This window comes from Carcharhinus amblyrhynchos, chromosome 15 (genome assembly GCF_965287045.1).
Source record: "Carcharhinus amblyrhynchos chromosome 15, sCarAmb.v2.hapA, whole genome shotgun sequence".
NCBI classification, from domain to species: domain Eukaryota; kingdom Metazoa; phylum Chordata; class Chondrichthyes; order Carcharhiniformes; family Carcharhinidae; genus Carcharhinus; species Carcharhinus amblyrhynchos.
In genome coordinates, this window is record NC_137338.1 from 29,884,473 (window position 1) to 29,904,193 (window position 19,721).

The following is a 19,721-nucleotide window of genomic DNA, read 5'->3' on the forward strand; positions in this document are numbered from 1 at the left end:
GCTTATAGATGAAGCACTGTGTGCACCACTCTTTTTTGCTGTTGCTTCTCCAGCCATCCCTTTTCTCTCCTTGGCTCCCTGTCCCTCACATTAATCCTCACTGCTGATCCCTTTTGTCACTGTCTATCTTGTTGTCTGTTTGCCCTCCGCACACACACACACTGATACCTTTTTCTCTCTTTGTTAGCACCCCATCTGTCTTTTCCCCCCACCATCTCTTTTATCCTGCTCCTTCCAAGATTTGTGCTGATGGTTCATTAAGTTGTGGCCTGCAAAATTGTGCTTGTCTTGATGCTGGCCTCAACAGTGATGTCCATCCCACCCGTTTCAAGGTCCCTATTCCACCTTTCCAAATATGTTCCCGATACTCAATGTCAAGGCTCACAGATCAAGAACAGTTACTTGGGTGAGGCTCTTAATTATGAAATCAGATTGTTATTAATTAGCACTCTCTCTCCCTCCCTCTCTCTCTCTCTCTCTCTCTCGAGAGAATTATAAACTGAAACCATTTAATGCTAATTTTGAAAGGATTGGGTAGCGACCTGTAATAGATATTTGAATACAATATTGCCCTCTTATGACTTGTATTAGAATATATTTAACAGCCATCTTTTTTCTTAAAAAATATAGATATACAGTATGACTCTGAGGTTGTCTGCATTTTTTGAGGACCAAATTCGAACCATTGTTTCCGATTACAAAACAGCTCTAAATTACAGTAAAAGGAGTCAGCACAAGCAGAGATACAAGAAACGCCTACATAGTTCTGAAGCTTCCAGGTCTAGTAGCAGAGCTTCCAGGTATGTTATTTGTGTAGTGGCATTTTCTTTAAATGGATCACAATTAAAATAAAGGCCATGATCATTTATTTTTTAAGCCACTCAGTTAAATTGATAGGCCTTAGTTATGTAGCTGGATGATTGTCAAATTCGTATAAGAACTAGAGTAAACCGAAATGAATCTCCCACACTCTGTGCATTTCAGAGTGCACTTGCGTGAATCTCACGAAAAATCCGCAGATGAGGCCTATTCCTGCTAGAGAGGCTGGCAGCGCAGCACTGAGCGGGCCACTGCGCATGCATCGATCTGTCATAGCGGAGATCAGCGCATGTGCAGTAGCCCCACACTGCTGGTCTCTTGATAGCTGGCCAGCCCCACAAATCCTGCATTGCTGTCACACAGACCCCCACATCCCATTCGTTGCTCACTGGATGTGTGTGGGCGTTCCCTGATCGCTGGCTTCCCTACCACTGTTACAGCTGACTGTGGAGTGGCAGTGGGAGGCAATAACCCCACCCCCTTGACACTGTCCAGTGGGCAGTGCCAAGGTGTCCCCTTCAGCAGTGTCAGAGGGTCAGGCTGGCAATGTCCAGTGGACACTCTCCCCGTAGTTTCGACCTCCTGGGGGCCTCAGTGGCTCTCCCCTTAACTCCAGTGGGGCTGAGTGTGGGGGGGGGGGCTAAAGATTTAGTTTCTAATTTGAATAAATTATACAGCTCTGCCAATCTCTAGCAGCACTGGAGACTCGCAGTAGCCATGATGCTCAGCGGGTGCCTACCAAACGGTCTCTGCTCAAGTCTCCTTTTGCAGTGCCGGGAGAATCCCCCCTGCCAGATTGTGGACGGGGAGTTAATTGAGCTGGCTCCAAATGATCAGAAAATCTGTGCACACAACACTTCTGAAACTCATTTTTGGAGAATTGTACACAATGATGACATAATATTGTGTTATATCAGCTTGTGGTGTACCATGTCAAATCTACACCTCTTGTCTATTTAAATTTAAAGTAAATTTTGGAAAAAAATAACACTACTATTTCTTTTGGTGGGGACAGTGGAAGATTAATTTGAAAGGTGATGTTCAAAAAGTACTTGCTGGTGATAAGAGAGCTTAATGTTTAAAGTAGTAAAATGGAATGATCAAATAACAGATGCATCCTGTCAGGCATGTCAGTGTTAGATGTTTCCATTATAATTGATATATATTTGTCGCAATTGCATCTTCAGACTGCCACACAAGTTGAACATAAAGTCTAATCATTAGGAATATTATGGCTGTTCTTTTGCTAGCTATGAGGCAAATGTCAATTATGCTATGTCATGGCAGGCATTTATTACCTAATAATTAGGAGCAGTTTGAATTTGGTTCAAAATAGAGGTGCCCCAGCCTCTGGGGAAAGAGAACCAAGTGTGGTTGTGTAAATAAAGTTATACACAGGAGATAAGAATTTTGTGATTTTAAAATGCAAAAATCTTAAAACGAATGGTTTCTTGATGCGTTCTAAGCAAGTTGCATGTGAGAGACTTGGCAACATGGAACAAATTCTGTGTGACGTTTAGAAGGGGAATTTTACAGTGGTCTCGAGCATTATGGATAGAGAGATACAGTTCTGGTCTGGAGAATGTAACTTGCATGGATTTAAAACTTCAGGAAGTAAAGGAGATTTAAAACTTCATGTATATGTCGATGTGTCTAAATCCATAAGATCTGCATTCTTTAAAGCATTACTGTTTGTTCCTGATTTATAATTTCAAGAATATAGCCAACAAGTATCTTGAGCTGTGTACTTGTTTTTATACAATCTTTAGTCCAGAACGAAAACGGAAACCATTGAAGCCTCCGGCAAAAATGGAACACCTTTCCAAAAGATCTACCTCGTTACATTCATCTCAGAACAACACAAGTACTGGAGATAGTACCTGCAGCGATGCTTCTGAGCATTTTTCTACATCACCCAGAGTAAGGAACATGAGGGCCAAGACAACTGTCCAAATCATAAAGAAAGAAAGAAGAAAAGACTTGCCTAATGGGTCAGTTGGATCAACAACTGGTGAGCAAACAAACTGAATTCAGCTTAATTCTTAAGTGGAACATTTTAGTTTGTTCAAAATGCTATACAAATGCAAGCCGCTATGCAATGTAGTTCTGTAACTGCTTCTACAGTTTTCATTTATCATATTTTATCGGTATTTGGAAACACTTTTGAAGCCTTCATGAATTATTGATATGCAAGTTTTGACATAGTGGAAGTTGCATGGATGCTCGCCAATGCTGTTGATGAAAGCCTTGAGACATCTAATGATCTCTGTAGTGAAAACTTTAAAGGCAAGAGGTTTGTGTCCCCTGATTCTGGATGTGGGGTCTGTTTTGAGGTATGACTGCACATGTTAGATCAAAGTGGGCGAGGCAAAAATTTGTTGACTCACCTTGTCTAGCATGTTTTCAGTATCATTGCTTTTGGCTCAGTCTGGTGTTCGCTCTGTGACTCTACTGGTGAGCTTTGCACACAGAAGGGAGTACCAGCAGATTTGTTTGCTGATCATGTGGTACAAGCAAGCTACTATTTCTTCAAATCAGCTTGATGGCCTACATCCTAGAGATCTAAAAGAGAGCTGCAGGGATAGTAGGTTATGATTTTCTAAAATGCCTTAAATTCCAGAACAGTCTCAACAAATTGGAAATTAGCAAATGTAACACTGCAATTCAAGAAAGGAGGGAGAGAGAAAATAGGGAACTCGAGACCAATAGCCTTACATTACTTGCTGGGAAATGCTGCAATCTGTTATTATAGCAGTCTTAATGCACTTAGAAAATCATCGTATGATCAAACAGAGCCAACATAGTTTTATGAAAGGAAAATTGTCTTTGATATTATTTGTTAAGGATTTTTTGAGGTTGTAACAAGTAAATGAATGCAAACCAGTTGATGTTGTACATTTGCATTTCCAAAAAGCATTTGAAAAAGCTCTCAGAAGATTAATTTGCGTGGTAAGGGCTCGTGGAGTTGGGGTAATATATTTGACATAGATGGAAGATTGGCTAATTTACGTAGGCATGAGTTACAGAGTTGGGATAAATGAGACATTTCAAGTTGACCAGCTGCATATAGTGGAGGGCTGCAAGGATCCGGTCTGGGCTCTGTTATTTGCAATCCATTGTATTGACTGAAGCAAGTGAAATTTATTCAGATTGGCCAGTGATACAAGCAAGGTGTGAATGTCAGCTCTGAAGAAAATACAAATTGGCTCCAAAGAGAAAAGGGCAGATTAAGTGAGTGGACACGGTAGTGGCAGATGGAATATAATGTGGGAATTGAGTGAGTTTATTCATTTTGATAGTAAGAACAAAACGTGTGAAAATGGTGATGTTTGGACAAAATTGAATTTACATGTCCAAGGAGCATAGAGCTTGGTTTGATTTGATTTATTATTGTCACATGTATCAGTATACAGTGAAAAGTATTGTTTCTTGCGCGCTACACAGACAAAGCATACCATACTTAGAGATCAGTAAGAAGTCTCACAATACCAGGTTAAAGTCTAACAGGTTTATTTGGAATCATGAGCTTTCGGAGTGCTGCTCCTTCATCAGGTAAGTGGAGGTAGGTTCACAAACATGGCATATACAGGGTTAGGATTGCAAGATAATTACAGATTGGATGTGAAGAATGGTTGGAATGTGAGTTTTTCCAGGTATGGCAGTTTGTGTGTGTGGAGAGAGGGATATTCACAGGTTAAAGCAATGTGAATTGTCTCAAGCCAGGACAGTTAGTAAGATTTTGCAAATCTAGGCAGTGGGGGTTGCAAGTTGTATGACGTGAACCCAAGATCCCGGTTGAGGCTGTCCTCATGCGTGCAGAACTTAGCTATCGGTTTCTGCTCAGTGATTCTGCGTTGTCTTGTGTCTTGAAGGCCGCCTTGGAGAATGCTTACCCAAAGATTGGAGGCTGAATGCCCTTGACTGCTGAACTACTCCCTGACTAGAAGGAAACACTCTGACTAAGTGATTGTTGTGCAGTGTCTGTTCATCTGTTGTTGTAGCGCCTTCATGGTCTTGCTGATGTACCATGCCTCGGGAGATCCTTTCTTGCAGCGTATAGATAACATTGGCCAAGTCGCATGAGTATGCACTGTGTACCTGGTGGGTGGTGTTCTCGGGTCTGATGGTGGTATCCATGTTGATGGTCTGGCACATCTTGAAGAGGTTGCCGTGGCAGGATTGTGTGGTGTCATGGTTGCTGTTCTCCTGAAGTCTGAGTAGTTTGCTGCGATGTGGGTATGCCGGCGTTGGACTGGCGTAAACACAGTAAAAAGTCTGACAACACCAGGTTTTAGTCCAACCTATTTATTTGATAATATACTCACAAGCTTTCGGGGTTAGTCCCTTCACCTGACGAAGGGACTAACCCCGAAAGCTTGTGAGTATATTATCAAATAAATAGGTTGGACTAAAACCTGGTGTTGTCAGACTTTTTACTAGTTTGCTGCGAACAGTGATCTATTTGAGGTTGGGCAGTTGTTTGAAAGCAAGTAGTGTGGGTGTGACGATGGCCTTGGTGAGATGTTCACCTTCATCGGTGATGCTTCAAAGAAGGCTTCGAAGAATATGTCGTAGTATCTCTGTTCCAGGGAAGTACTGCACATAGAGAAGGAAAGGAGAGTGTGTAGAATGTAGTGTTAGGTTGTAGAGAAAGATCAACTTAATATGAGAGAGGTCCATTTGAAAGTCAGAAAGTAACAGGGAAGAGGCTGTTCTTGTGTGAAATCTGTAAGAGATTGAACTAAAATATTGTTAGAGAGTTTGAAATAGTTATAATAAAGTTTTAGAAGCACAGAATGAGAGCAAAAGATAGAATTAGAGGGTATGCTAAGCACAGCTTGCAAGAAGTTGCCGTACTTTGGCACTATCTTGGAAATTCTTTACAGAGAACTTCAGCCTGCAGAGTGGCAAATGTGACATAATTATTCATGAAAGAGTGTAAGAAGTACTTTGGACCATTTTGGTCACCCTCCTTACTTAAGGAGAGACATACTTGTTCAGAGAAGGTTCATTTGGCTGATTTCTGGGATGAGGGTTTTGTCTCACGCGAAGAGGTTGAGCTGCTTGGACCTATACTGATTGGAATTTAAAGGAAGGAGAAGTGATCTTATTGAAACATACAAGATTCTGAGGGGACTTAATGGAGTAGATGCTTAGGAGATGTTTCTTCTCATGGAATAATCTTAAACTTGGGCTACAGTTTCAAAATTTAAGGCGGATGAAATATTACTTCTCTCTTGTGTTTGAAATTCTTTGCCCAGTAAAGGGTGGAAGCAGGGTCATTGTCTAACTTGGTCTGGGAAGCATTTAGTTTTAAAGAGTCAAGAGTTCTTGGGACAAACAGGAAAGTGGAGTTAAGGCCACAATCAGATCAGGCTGAATGGAGAGGCCTCCTCTGACTTATTAAGTTCTTATGTTACTCTGAACAACTACAGGCTATTTAATTTGACATAAGTTGTGGGTGAGGTTTTGGTAACAAAAATCTGAGGAAAAAGTAAATAAACATTTGAGAGGTCTGAGTAATTAAGAATGATCACAGATTTGTAAGAGGCAGATCATGCTTGACTAATCTTCTGAATTTTTTGGTGGTGACAGTGAAGATTGATTGGAATGCAGTGGATGTTGCCTTTGTGGATTTTATGAAAACCTTTGGAAGAGTACCATAAGACTACCAAAACTGGTTAACAAAATTGAGGGTCGTAGAAGGTCAGTATCAAATTGAATTTTAAAAATTGCCATAAGGATATAAAACAAAAAGTATCTAAATAAAATATACATAAATGACTTTTGATATTGGAATACAGAACAAAATTACAAAAATTGTTGATGTCAACAAACTTGGAGGAGTGGCAGATCGTGAGGACGATACTGGTTGACTGCAACAGGACATAGACTGGCAGAATGGACAGACAAGTAGCAGATGGAATTTGATACAGAGAAGTGCAAGGTCATTTTGGAAGAGGCAATATTCATTCTTCGGCAATGTTTTAAAAGATGTGCAGGAATAAAGGGACCTGGAGGTGCTTGTGCATAGATCTTTGAAGATGGTAGGACTGCATAAAACACTAATTGGTTCACAGCTAGAAAACTGCATTCAGTTCTCATCACTGCTGTAAAGATGTGATCATACAAAAGAGCATACAGAGGAGGATTAGGAGGATGTTGCCTGGCGTGGAGAATTTGAGTTGGGAGGAAAGTATGGATGAGCTGAGATTATCTTTTTGGAAACAAGTAAGACTGAGGGGAGAACTAATTGAAGTGTGTAAAATTCAAAGGTCTTGATAATGCACAGGAGTGACCTATTGCCGTAGATGTAGACTGAAATTCTCTGAGATCGCCCACAGCTGGCATTCTCCATTCTGTTTGTAGTGGGGCATGCAAGACCAAGAATTCTGGCTGTAGGTAGGAAGTTTAGAGAGAATTCAAGGAGAAATTCTATGAACTTAAGGTGATCAGGATCTGGCTCACTGAGCGTGTAGTAGAGGCAGGAACCTTGATTGCTTAGGAACATAGTGGAACCCTTCATAATGTTCCAGAAATGCATGTGAACTTAAAAAGAAATCATGGGTTGTGTCATTGCTGGCAAGGCCAGCATTTGTTGCCTAACTTGGCCTTAAACTGAGTAGCTTGCTTAGCCATTTTGAAGGCATGTATGAAGGTGCATCTAGGCCAGAATAGATAAGGATTGCAAATTTCCTTTGAGAAAAGAACATTAATTAATCAAATGGGTTTTTACGATAATCACCATCACTGAGACTAGCTTTCTTCTCCAGATTTGTTTAATTTAAATTCCACCAGCCGTTGTGGTGGGATTTGAATGCATGTCGTCAAAGCATTAGTCTGTTGTTTCTATGCAGTTAGTTTCTATGGCGTAAAGAGAGAGTGGTTAGGAAAGCAAATGAAATGTTGGACTTCATGAATGGGTGCACCGAGTATAAAGGCAGGAGGGTTCAGCTCAACCTTAAAGCGCTCATTACACCACAAGTAGAGTCTTGCATTTAGTCCTAGTTACCACACTTGGGAAGGGTGTGAGTTTTAGTCTCTATCAGCTTGTCAGACTGTATTCCAGGTCCCTATTTTGGGTGAAAAATTGTTTCCTTATCTCTCTAATCCTTTTACCAATTACTTCATATCTGTACCTCTGGATTTTGACCCGGGGTCATCCCAGTTTATTATCTAGGCTCCTCATAATTGTATACCTCAAGTAAGTCATCTCTCACCCTCCTCTATTCCAAGGTAAACAACCACAGTCTATCCAATCTTCCCTCGTAGTGAAAATTTTCCATTCCTGGCAGCATCCTTGCATTAAAAACTTCAGAAAATTTATGAGAAATCATCATACTGATGTACTTTTTTTATGTTTACAATCAGACTTGCCGTCTGTAAATTTGTGCTATTAGCATTCTTTCCATTTACCAGTCAGCACAAGCCGAGGATTCTGGGCAATTGCATAGTTCCTTACTGTCTCTGGGTTGGTTTCTTTGAATTGAGCAGGTTTTTTTGTATACAAAACACAGGTTTCAGTGATAAGTGCTTGTTACTGGAAGTTGAGATTGATTTTTGTTCAGAAAGTTAGAGAAATGATGTTGAAGGTATTTGGATAGCCTTGTTAAAATTAAAATGAGCAGTAACACCTTTGTGTAAAGTTTGCTAGTGACCAATGTTTTGAGTGAAAATATAGTGTTTGGATTCAGAACAAATATCTTGATGTTCGTAGAGAACGGCTCAATTGCATAACCTATGATGGAAGTAAGAGCTTTTTATGATGTTGTGTTTTTAGCATCGGAACATGAAGACTCCAGTGAAAGTTCTGCTGAAGAGAATGAAAGTACTATGAGGTCTACAGCCTCTTCTCTGAATGGTGCTTGGACAGAGTCTGTGCCTGGCAGCAGTAAGACAGTAAGAAAGCATGTATCGCCTAAACAAAAACCAGGTGAGCATACTGAGCCTTTTTATATGTGATTGAATTACATGGATCTGTTGATTTAAATACACATCTGAAAAGTATCACCAGTTTTTACTTTCACTTGCACAACATTTCACTTGCATACTAGTTCAGTAGAGGCCAGCAACCCAGAACATCTGATATAATTGTTTGAATACCACAGATTGCTATTTCTCGGCTCTGCCTGTCACTGAAGTTTAGTTATATTTTTCCGAGGGAGAGTTGAATGATCGTTTCTGTATTAATTCTCCTGTTTTGTTGAGGTATTGGTTTCTATCTTGTCAGTGTGTTGGTATGATTTCATTTGTCATGTACTCTACTGAACTAGAATATTGATGGTTCAAGGCACACATTAAAATTCGCATGTGTATTTGCTGATATTTCGGTCCAAAATTGAGAGAGGCTACATGATGATATGCTATTCTTTTGCTGAGCTTTTTAAACTGTAGCCCTTTGTTATTCCAATGGTTCATTTGGATATAGCAAGATCTTATGGACTTATTTTGATTGAAAGCAGGAACTGTCTTGGTGCAGTGGCCAAAATTTCTTCTCATTCAGCATTATCAGAAAGAGATTAACAGCACAAGGTGGAAATTGTCCATTTTTTTTTGTATGAAATGCTTCTGAGACACATTGTTATTTTTTTTCTTTGTCATCATTCACTACCATTCTGACCCTCTGAAAGGGTTAAGTTTAATGATATGGTTACTAAAAGTACTAATTCAGCTCATTCTTATTTTGAGTTTGTTTAAACCCTCTTCTAACTGAAGGTGTTTAAAGGTAAAAATAATGTTTTTTTTTAGTTTCAGAAACAGAAACAAGTGGTACTCAGGTAAATGGAGAAAACCGAAAATTGGTCCGTCAGACAATGGCAGCTAAGAAACGCAAGATCTTGAGTGATTCTGAGGAAGATGATTCCCATTCAGAGAAGGAACAGGAAATGTTAAGTGCAGTTAAGAGAAGAAAGTATGCCTGTGTTTTGGAAGAAGATGACTCACTGTCTGAGAGCCAGCAGCAGGATGGAGACAGCCAAAAGCCTAGTTCGCGTAGCAGTACCAGTTCTGGGACTGAAAGCAGCTCAAGCTGCAGTTCTGATTCAAAATCCCAGTCAGACTCTGAACTGCGATCCGTTTCTGATTTGGACAGCGATTACGATGTGAAAGCAAAGACTAAAGTGAAATCAAAGATAAAAGTGAAAGCAAAGACAAAATTGAAGCGAGGGAGACCTAAAAAAGTTAAAGGGAGAGGTAAAAGCAGAATAGCTGTTTCCAAAAAAGTCACCAGCAGGTTTGAAAATAAGAAGCAGCAAAACATCTTGGACAGCGATGATGAAGAAGGGGATGATGATGATGATTCTGATTATGTAAAACGAGATTGTGTTTGTAGACCATCTGCAATAAGGACCAGAAATCAAGGCAGAAGAACTGTAAGATATGATGATTATGATTCAGATACAGATAGTGTTTTACAAAATGAGATTGCTAACCATGGAGTGTCCAGGTCTGGACGGGTACGGCGAATACCCATGAGAGTGAGAGACTGAGATGCAGCCATTTATTGGCACTCTACCACTGTGAATTCGTTTTCTCTAAAATTTCAGGGATTATATTTATATTTTTCTGGGTTTATTTTCTGGGGAAGAAGGGGCAGCTGGCTGTGCTCGGACACAAAATCACGACCGATATTGCAACCATTAAGGAACATGTAGTAACAGCACAAGAAACTGCAGTAGTACATAAGGCAATTCTAGCAATGTCCGTGGATCATGCTAGAAAAATATGTAATTTAGTTTTTTTCTACTATTAAGCACTACAGCTGAAGTTATTTATTTTTTGCTTCCTTGCATGTATTTTAAGCCAACTGAACAGCATATATTTGTCTCACCAGTGGTCATCTTTCACATTTAGACACTGGATAATGGCAGCAGGAAGAAACACGAGTTTTATATCCATTTTCTTTTCCTAATTTGTAATGATATCTCTGCGTTAATTGAATTTATGTTTAATACAAATATTTTTGCCTAAAGTTAGTGTGTAGAGCAGAGATTTGTTTTGGAGGTGCAGGGTAGAAGAAATGGAAATCATTCTTCTTCAGTAAGGATAGGAAAAACAGATTTTCTTTTCAAGTAGATGTACAATATTATTCAAAAGCCTGTAACTTTCTTTGTCCTATCCCTAGCTTGCTTACATTAACGAGCAATAGTTTAATTTTGTAGTAAATTGGATAATTCTAATCCTTTAAATTTCTGTCGCATTGGCAGCTATTGTCTGTGCCTAATCAATTTGCTGTTTCCTGTGTTTGAGCAAAGAACAAGAACAATGTCATACTAATGGCTTTCCTGATCGGAGCCTTTTTCCGAATATATTAAAAGGTGGAGAGGAAAATCAGTATTTACAGTATCGACCTGATTGTGATCTAATTGCTGGTGCAGAAACAGTGTGGATTTATTTGGAATGTGAGGAATGGCTTGGCACAAAGTTGAGTAAAAGCTTAAGAAGTTATATGCAGGACAAAATACTTAATTGACAGTCTGGTTTAAAATCAAATTTACCCCCATTTTAATTTACTTTCCAGTTTACTGTCTTTTGTTTTAAGTGGATCATATTTGGCTTATTAAATTACTTTTTGTTAATATCTCAACACCTATCCAAATGTTTTAATGCTGGCCATCAAATTTAGAAGAGGGGAGAGTTTTTAAAAAAAAAACTCATTAAAGACAATTTTAAAATACTTATTTAAGAGGGAGCTAATCTGAATGAATTCAGGAAGCATGGATTAACTATGAAGTCCTCTTTTGCTATGATAAATCTTGTGTGAATGTTCCAAAATAATATGTCAAAGTTGAAAGCATCTTCCTAAACTGTGGATCATCAGTGTGCTGGTGTACAGTACATTATTAGTATTTTCAATCTTTATTTTTACACTGAAGTTACATCCTTTTACAGACTTCATTAGATTTGTGTAGAAGAACTTTCTTCTTGTCCTCCACTTCTGAAGGAAGTGATTTCCACTGAAATGTGATTCCATCGACCATTTGATACCTTGTCTGAATATCCATAATGTGTCTATTTAATGAGCATTCACAGGCTTATTCAATCAAAATGTTGAGGGAATATTAGCTGATCTTGGAACATGATCTTGACTCCACACCCCACATGCACATATCTTTCAACATTAGTCTGAAATTAACGTAGGAACAATGGCTGTTTTTCTTCTGCAGTCTAACTAAAGAGCCTGCTCAAATTGATATGAGCCAACATAAATTAACAGGTATCAGACTTGGAACTTTGCTGCCTTGCATTCAGTATCAAAATGCTACTCTAATGATTCATGGGAGAAATTCCTGTGCAAATCTTTAATTCCAAACTGCTTCCCAATTTGCACAAAAGACAGAGCGTAAATGTTTTGGCTTGACCCACAACAATCACCACTGTTCAAAAGTTGCTAAACAAGATCATCCCTTGATAAATAAATATTTAACTCTGTTACGGTTTGCAGATCACAAACTAAGATACCACAAGAAAAGTAATTCCATATTGTTTGCGTTGAAAACAATGCAACGCATCTAAGTAAATTTCCAAGTTACTAACAGGCATGGCACCTGATTTAACTTTTCTGCCCATTTATCGAATACTGTCTAAATTTATATCTCCCTGCTCTAAAATTGGCTGTTGTTTACTGAAGCCATCTATGCACTACTAACTGTTCCAAGAAGTATATATGCTTTAATTTACTGTTTTCAGGTTCATACAAAACTATGGTGTTTTGTTTCAGTCTTGTTATTTTATAATATGTGTAAGTATCATTTAGCTACTTGTCATCAAGCCTTTTTATTTTGAATCTGTACTGAAACCAGTTTTTGGTCAGATTAATTATTGTTTTTCCTACCAATTGTATCAGACCAACCCATCCTTTCATTTATTTAGTTTTCATCTTTATAAAAATCTATGATGACAGTGAAATTAAACATCCTAACCTTGAACATTAGGCTTTAAAAGGCACACAGCAAACCGGTGAATCTATAAAATTGCCAATATTTTGGGCACAGCAGACCATTGACCACCAGTCTTTAGAGACATGATCCAGTTATACCTGGGATAGCTTGTCTACGTTTTTTCCCATTTTACCGCATACATATATTTGTATGAGGTAGAGACTGAACAAGTCACCTTAAAATTATTTTTTATGAAGTTCTGTCTTTTAAAAAATATATTTTAAATTGCAGCCAAGCTTTGCGTTTGTCATGTGCAAAATGTTTTGGGGATGCCAGATGATCACTTCTGAAGAAGAGATGGTTAAAATATCTATAAACTCACTTGAATGAGAGAATGTAACTTCTGACATGCAACGTAATTTATGATAGCAGACAGTTTTGTTCAGTCTAATTTTTTTTTAAACCTGTAATGGCAAGTGACCTTTTAGCTCATCCACAGTTTATTAGTGTGGAATTATGTTATAAAAAGAAATTGGTGCCTTCAGTTTTGTCTGTGCCTACAGTGATAAAAGATGATGTTTCTATCTTTATGTGGTGGTTGTCCTCAGGTGCACATTAAACCAAATGTTTTACCCCAGCCACCACGTCCCCCAACCCCACCCTTAACACCACAATTCGAATATTGCTGAATATTTGGACATATTGTCCACTTTAAATTGGAGGGATAATTTTGATGTGGTTGTATGCAAAATTTGAGGCTAATTTTAACCTAACTCCCCAGACAGAAAGCTCATGGGATCAGGTGAAGCTCTGGTTTTATCCAAGGCCCAATATTACCCTTCCTTCAATAGTAAAATCACTAGTGTGGCATCGAATTCCAGGTGGGCAAGTTATATTAAAAATTGTCCATACGTTTATCTAATGTTTTTATTTGATTGTGTTAACTTAGAATCTAAACATGTGAATTGTCTTCCAGTTAGAAATGTTGTTGTGGGTTAAATCTCCCGCAATATTGAACATTGTTTAGATCTGTGGAAAATTGATGCTAATTCTGCATCAGTTGATGGATTTAGAAAATGTCACAATAGTGTAATCATGAAAGTCCAATAATTTACAGCAAAACTAATAGATTGACTTCCCCCAAAGCTGTGTAAAGTAGTTTATGCCAAATGTGAGCTCTACCTGTAGAAAAATCGTGTTAACATCCAGTTATTGTTAACTGACTATAAACACTTTTGATCCACTTTAATTGAACAATAAACACATCAGTAGAGAAGCAGGAAGCTCTCTGTCTTATTCCCAACTATATTCCAATGAATGTAAAGATGATTGAAAGAAAAATGGTAAAGCCTGAGTTCCCAAATTAGTCTTCACATATCGTAGCTATCAACCAGCGCTCAACTTGCATATTTCCACTAGTAAATCCTTGGATAGTGAAGCCTGAAGTTTTCTTTTGATTTAGTATAGTTAGCTGAGCAGCAGAATACTTCCATCTAATGTTTTGCAAATCTGTGCATAACCTGCACCTTAACTGAAATTTAATCTTGTTAGTTTTGAAATTCCTTTGTGACTCTTTCCTAACCTGGTCGATTGTAAGAACATCATTTTCCCTTTAGAGCATGGGACAGTATTTCTAACAGTGTATTGATAGATGACGTAGTCTACGACACTCTCATACCAAGGAGCTGCACAAGAACATCTTTGGCTAATATTTGCCTTCCAACACTTCATAACCCTACCATTCCATAATCCATAATCAGACTAGTGTGCTGTGACTGACCTACCATTTCTAATTCTGTACTGCATGAAACCAGTCATATATACCAGTGGATTTGTTCTAACACTGCTACTGCCAGTTAAAATACACAGTTTGTAGAGGCCAGATCTTACTACATTACATTCTTTAGGTTATGTATATTTACTTGAGAAAAAAAACAAAAATAGTGCCTGACTCCCCCCAAAGCTGTGCAGTTTATGCCAAACGTCAGCTACCATCTGTAGAAAAATCATGTTAACATCCAAGTAATAAGATGCTGGCTTTTGCAAGGTACAATTTCATTGCTTCTTGGGCACCCTCACTAATTGTTAGCCTTAATATTGAGTGTCAGCAGGCTTATTTGACTGTGGGTTGAGTAGAGCCAAGAATGATCCTGAATGCTCACTTTGTAATAACATTCCCATTGATTGCAATGAGCTGTTCACATGTACCTAGACAGTTAGTGTCAGAAACCTAGCTAAATGGCAGCACTATGGTTCTTCCTGAACCGTGTGTTCACAGACAATTTGGGAAAAGACGGATTGCCATTTGGAATAGGAACTCTGACCTTTGCCCAGGAAACCTGTGAGCAGTTGTATTGACATAGTCCTTTACTCTGCCTCATTGGCTAACAGCACAAGAATTGAATTTTTAATTTGTAATAAACACATTGGGACAATTAGGTACCATTCTGTACAGCTAAAACTCTTCTTTTGATAATTCAAAGACAATTGTTGCACTTGCTGCCTATTTTCTGTTTAGTAAGGGGAAAAATTCAAGGTAACTTATAGTGACAATATTAGAACTGTTTTTCTGACTATGAATTATCGTCATTCTCTTTCCAGTATTCTTTTATGGATACAATATAATAAAAATGCACTCGCCCAGAAAATGTAATTTTAAGCTACTGTACCAAGCATTTGCACTTGTCAGTCAATGAAATAATAGTTGCAGTGAATTAATTTTCAGGATGTATTGCTTGAATTGAGTTTTTTGTATGCTGAAGCATGATGGAGTAAAGGGTAATAGCAATAACAGTGATTCCCACTTACAGTTTGCATTATATAAATTATGCACAGTTGATTTGGAGATCCTACCTCTTTTATAAAGAGGTTTATTTTTTGAGGCGAGACGGGCTTTCCAAAGACTGCCACCCAAATCATCAACCTTTCTTTATACTGCAGACCTATTGTATATTTGCAGCATTTCTTTAACCATTTCAAAATGCATTCACATCCAACATCATTGACACAGGAGCATTATGGCAAGCATTTCATCTGACTGCAAGACAAGCTATAAAATGATAGCTGTTTAGGAATGAATTTAACTTTAATTTTAAAAGTAATTCCCCCAAATATCTTATATCCAGCTGAATTGTAATATTATTTAGTTGAAGCTCAGATTTCTTTCGGATAACAATTTAAAGGAAAACTGAGAAAACAGAAGAAAAATTGAATACAGCAAAATTTTGTTTACTTACTTGACATCATCTACGAAATCTTTTTTGTTAGCTTGATCAGCAACTTCGTAATGCTTTGGAACCTTTAAATGACTATGCATTCGGGATTCTGATTACAAGTACAATATTGGAAAAAAGAAACAGAATTTTGTAACACTTTATGAAAAACAAAGTACGATCTAAAAATTAAACCATCAGTTGATTTTGAGTTAATATGAACTGGTAAATAAAGCTATTGGTTTTGGATGATGTGCCATGCTTTATTGTGTTGAGCCCTCTGCAACATAGTGGGTGATATGTCCACAGGATTCCAGTCCTGGAGGTTGTTAACTTATGCATGTGTATTACAGCAGCAATGTTCCAGAGAATGTGATTTTGGCGTTGAGTTTTATTTGGGGAGGAAAGCAGCAATCTTACAAGTTCAGAAATATGGTGCTGCATTGCCAAGTTGGAGTGCCTGAGGCCTGATCCGTCTCTAAATTCTCTTTGTAGGCAAATTTATGAATAAGTTATTGGTTGAGCTTCTAAGTGGAACATTTAATCTTGGAGAGAAGCATAAAAGAAAAACAACAGGACATTATTATTATACTGCAGAAGACCAGCAGCTATTCTATACCAATCCAAGGATCAGACCACTCCTCATTTGTGACTGAAGGCAAAACTGCACAAGTTGGGGATGGGGTAATGAGGAATAACTGGGTTAAGATTAATGAATAATTTTGTTAGTGCAGATTTCTTGTAAAGTTCTGAATAATTTTACACTCCCCGATTTAAAAATTGAGAATGTGTTTATTCCTTTTCCTAGGACATTGCTTTTGCCAAAATGTTTCTATTTTGATCTCAGGACGGTTTATATGTAAAAACTGAAGAATCAAAACTATTCAGGGAGAGGTGTTTGTCAAAATGGCAAACTTCAGTTTTCTTTGATATGCAAGGAAAAACATTGGCAGTTTATTTTTGTCATTTTTCTGGCAGTTTATTGTAAATTGTACATATGTAAAAGTTTGGAAAACCTGCAATTTTTGCATTAGCAGCATAGCATATTGTACAAATGAATAGTGTATGTGGTTGTGATTATGCTATTTTCCAAGTTTTATGTGGAAAACTGATTGCCCCTGTACAAAAAAAAGACACAGATTTCCTTCTTTAAAAATAAAAGGCATTTCAAAAGTTTTCTGCTTGTGTTTTTTGCTTCAAATATTTTGTGACTATATTGAGTACCATTGTCACGTGTCATTTCTGAATCAGGAATGGTGTGTAAACTAATGGAGAGATTGTCAACAGAAGGAAATTAATGGAATAATGAATATATGCGAGGGGTTATTTTGGCCAAAGGTGTACACAGTTGCTGGGTGCTATACTAATAAACTTGAAAGTACAGAATTAGGATGGGAGTTTGTGTCTAATTGATGATATCTATCATGATTTGAACATACTTTGATTTGATTTATTATTGTCACGTGTATTAACAAAGTGAAAAGTATTGTTTCTTGCACACTATACAGACAAAGCATGCTGTTCATAGAAAAGGAAATGAGAGAGTGCAGAATGTCATGTTACAGCAATAGCTAGAGTGTAGAGAAAGATTAACTTCAATGCAAAATAGGTCCATTTGAAAGTCTGATGGCAGAAGAAAGAAGCTTTTCTTGAATAGGTGGTACATGACCTCAGACTTCTGTATCTTTTTCCCGGCGGAAGGTGGTGGAAGAGAGAATGTCCGGGATGTGTGGGGTCCTTTATTATGTTGGCTGCTTTGCCAAGGCAATGGGAGATGTAGACAGAATCAATAGATGGGAGGCTGGGTTGAGTGATGAACTGGGCTACATTTACAACCTTTTGTAGTTTCTTGTGGTTTTGGGCAGAGCAGTAGCCATACCAATCTGTGATACTACCAGAAAGAATGCTTTCAATGGTGCATCTTAAAAACTGGTGAGAGTCATAGCTGATGTGTCAAATTTCCTTAGTCTTCTGACAAAGTAGAGGCATTGGTGAGCTTTCCTAACTATAGTGTCTGCATGGAGGGACCAGGACAGGTTGTTGGTGATCTGAACACCTAAAAACTTGAAGCTTTTGACCATTAATGTAGACAGGCATGTTCTCCCCAGATGATAATCTCCAGCATTTTGTTGACATTGAAGGAGAGCTGTTGCCTCACCAGATTCTCTCTCTGATTCCTATACTCCGTGTCTCGTCATTGTTTGAGATCCGACCCACTATGGTGGTGTTGTCAGCAAACTTAATTCGAGTCGGAGAGGGATTTGGTTACAAGTAATTGGTTTTTAGAAGTACACTAGATGGCTGAGAACACAGCTTTGTGGGGCACTGGTGTTGAGGATGATCATGGAGGAGGTGTTGTTGCCTGTCATTACTGATTGTGGTCTGTGGGTTAGGAAGTTCAGGATTCAGTTGCAGAGGGAGAAGTCAAGGCCCAGGCAACAGAATTAGGAGATGGGTTTCATAGGAATAATGATGTTGAAGACTGAGCTGTCACAGGGAGAACAGGCAAACTCAACACAGACAGTGACCCAAGCTGGGAATTGAACCTAGGTGTCAAGAAGGTGGGTAGTGTAGTGGTTAGAACTGTTGCCTCACAGCGCCAGGGACCCAGGTTCGATTCTCAGCTTGGAGTTTGCCTGTTCTTCCTGTTTCTGCGTAGGTTTCCTCCCACAGTCTGAAAGACGTGTTGGTTGACCCGAACAGGCGCTGGACTGTGGCGACTAGGGGAATTTCACTAACTTTATTGCAGTGTTAATGTAAGCCTTGTGACTAATAAAATTTAAGAAGTCAAAGAAACAATAGACATTTCAAAATGCTTGTTAGAAATAATACAAAGGTATTTAAGTTGTCTACATAGATAAGGTCGCATTCTGAGATGCTTTTATACAATCGTGATACATGTAATATTCACTGTGTACATTCAATGCGAGTCAAATAGCACAAGGGTGTTCTATACAATTCCCCTCCCCTCTTTTTACTATGGCTAAAAGGCCTTGAGCAGTAACATTCCCCATTATGGCACATAGTCCTGGGCTTTGGAATATGCCAACATGCAACACTCGATTGGGAACAACTATTTGGATGGGAGGCCAACAGGTTTTGTTGATGAGATTTATATTTTTAAAATTGTATTCCTTTCTTAAAGTTATAAAGGCAATATGCTGTGCACACAGTAGAAACCAGACCAAGATGTGTGTGTGGTGTCAAAATATTGGTGGATATGGTGGTCTGATGTCATTTTCACAGTGAGGTGAACTGGAGATGTAACGTATTTAAAACAGCTCACAAGTTAACTTTTCAATCACCTGACTGGGCTTGTTTACCAGGGTAAAAAGTCTGACAACACCAGGTTTCAGTCCAACTGATTTATTTGATAGTAAATTCACCAGCTTTTGGGTTAGCCCCTTCATCAGGCACCAGAACCAGGTCTAAGATAGCCCCTGCCCAGGTTGCACTTTCTACCCTCAAAGTACTCTTGGAAACACTGAACAAACTCTGACCTGTCCAAGCCCCTGGCACTAAAATTGAATCCAATTCATAGTCCCTAAAAGAGAGACATACAAAATCCAAGCTGACAAGAAAAGACATGGCTCCCCATCTTGGGCTTGATCTGACTCTTAGCCAAAAGGCCCAGAACCACACTTGCCAGCTGACTATAGTCTCACCCTACCAGTTGAGCCTGTGAAATCCAAACTGGATCACAGATAGAAAAATACTTGCTGACCCTTGCTGCCACTATTGGCCAATTTGGCAGATTGCTTTGTTCTTTTCTTTTAAGAAACAATGAAATTTAATGAATAAATGGCACTTA

At 38.5% G+C, this 19,721-nt stretch overlaps 1 protein-coding gene across 2 annotated transcripts in view; it reads left to right on the forward strand.

Annotated features, from left to right (window-relative positions):
• The window catches only part of LOC145353201 (bromodomain and WD repeat-containing protein 1-like), a 105,765-nt gene extending 88,679 nt beyond the window's left edge, over positions 1-17,086 (forward strand). Inside the window, exons 37-40 of one of the 2 annotated variants that reach the window (XM_080203712.1) lie at positions 631-800; positions 2,589-2,830; positions 8,600-8,752; positions 9,568-17,086. In XM_080203712.1, coding sequence (XP_080059838.1) covers positions 631-800; positions 2,589-2,830; positions 8,600-8,752; positions 9,568-10,307 — 1,305 coding nt within the window. In that variant the 3' untranslated portion in view covers positions 10,308-17,086. Of the gene's footprint in view, positions 1-630; positions 801-2,588; positions 2,831-6,414; positions 6,741-8,599; positions 8,753-9,567 lie in introns of those variants that run through there. The other variant, XM_080203713.1, reaches the window with a different exon arrangement.
• The last annotated feature ends 2,635 nt before the right edge of the window (positions 17,087-19,721 follow it).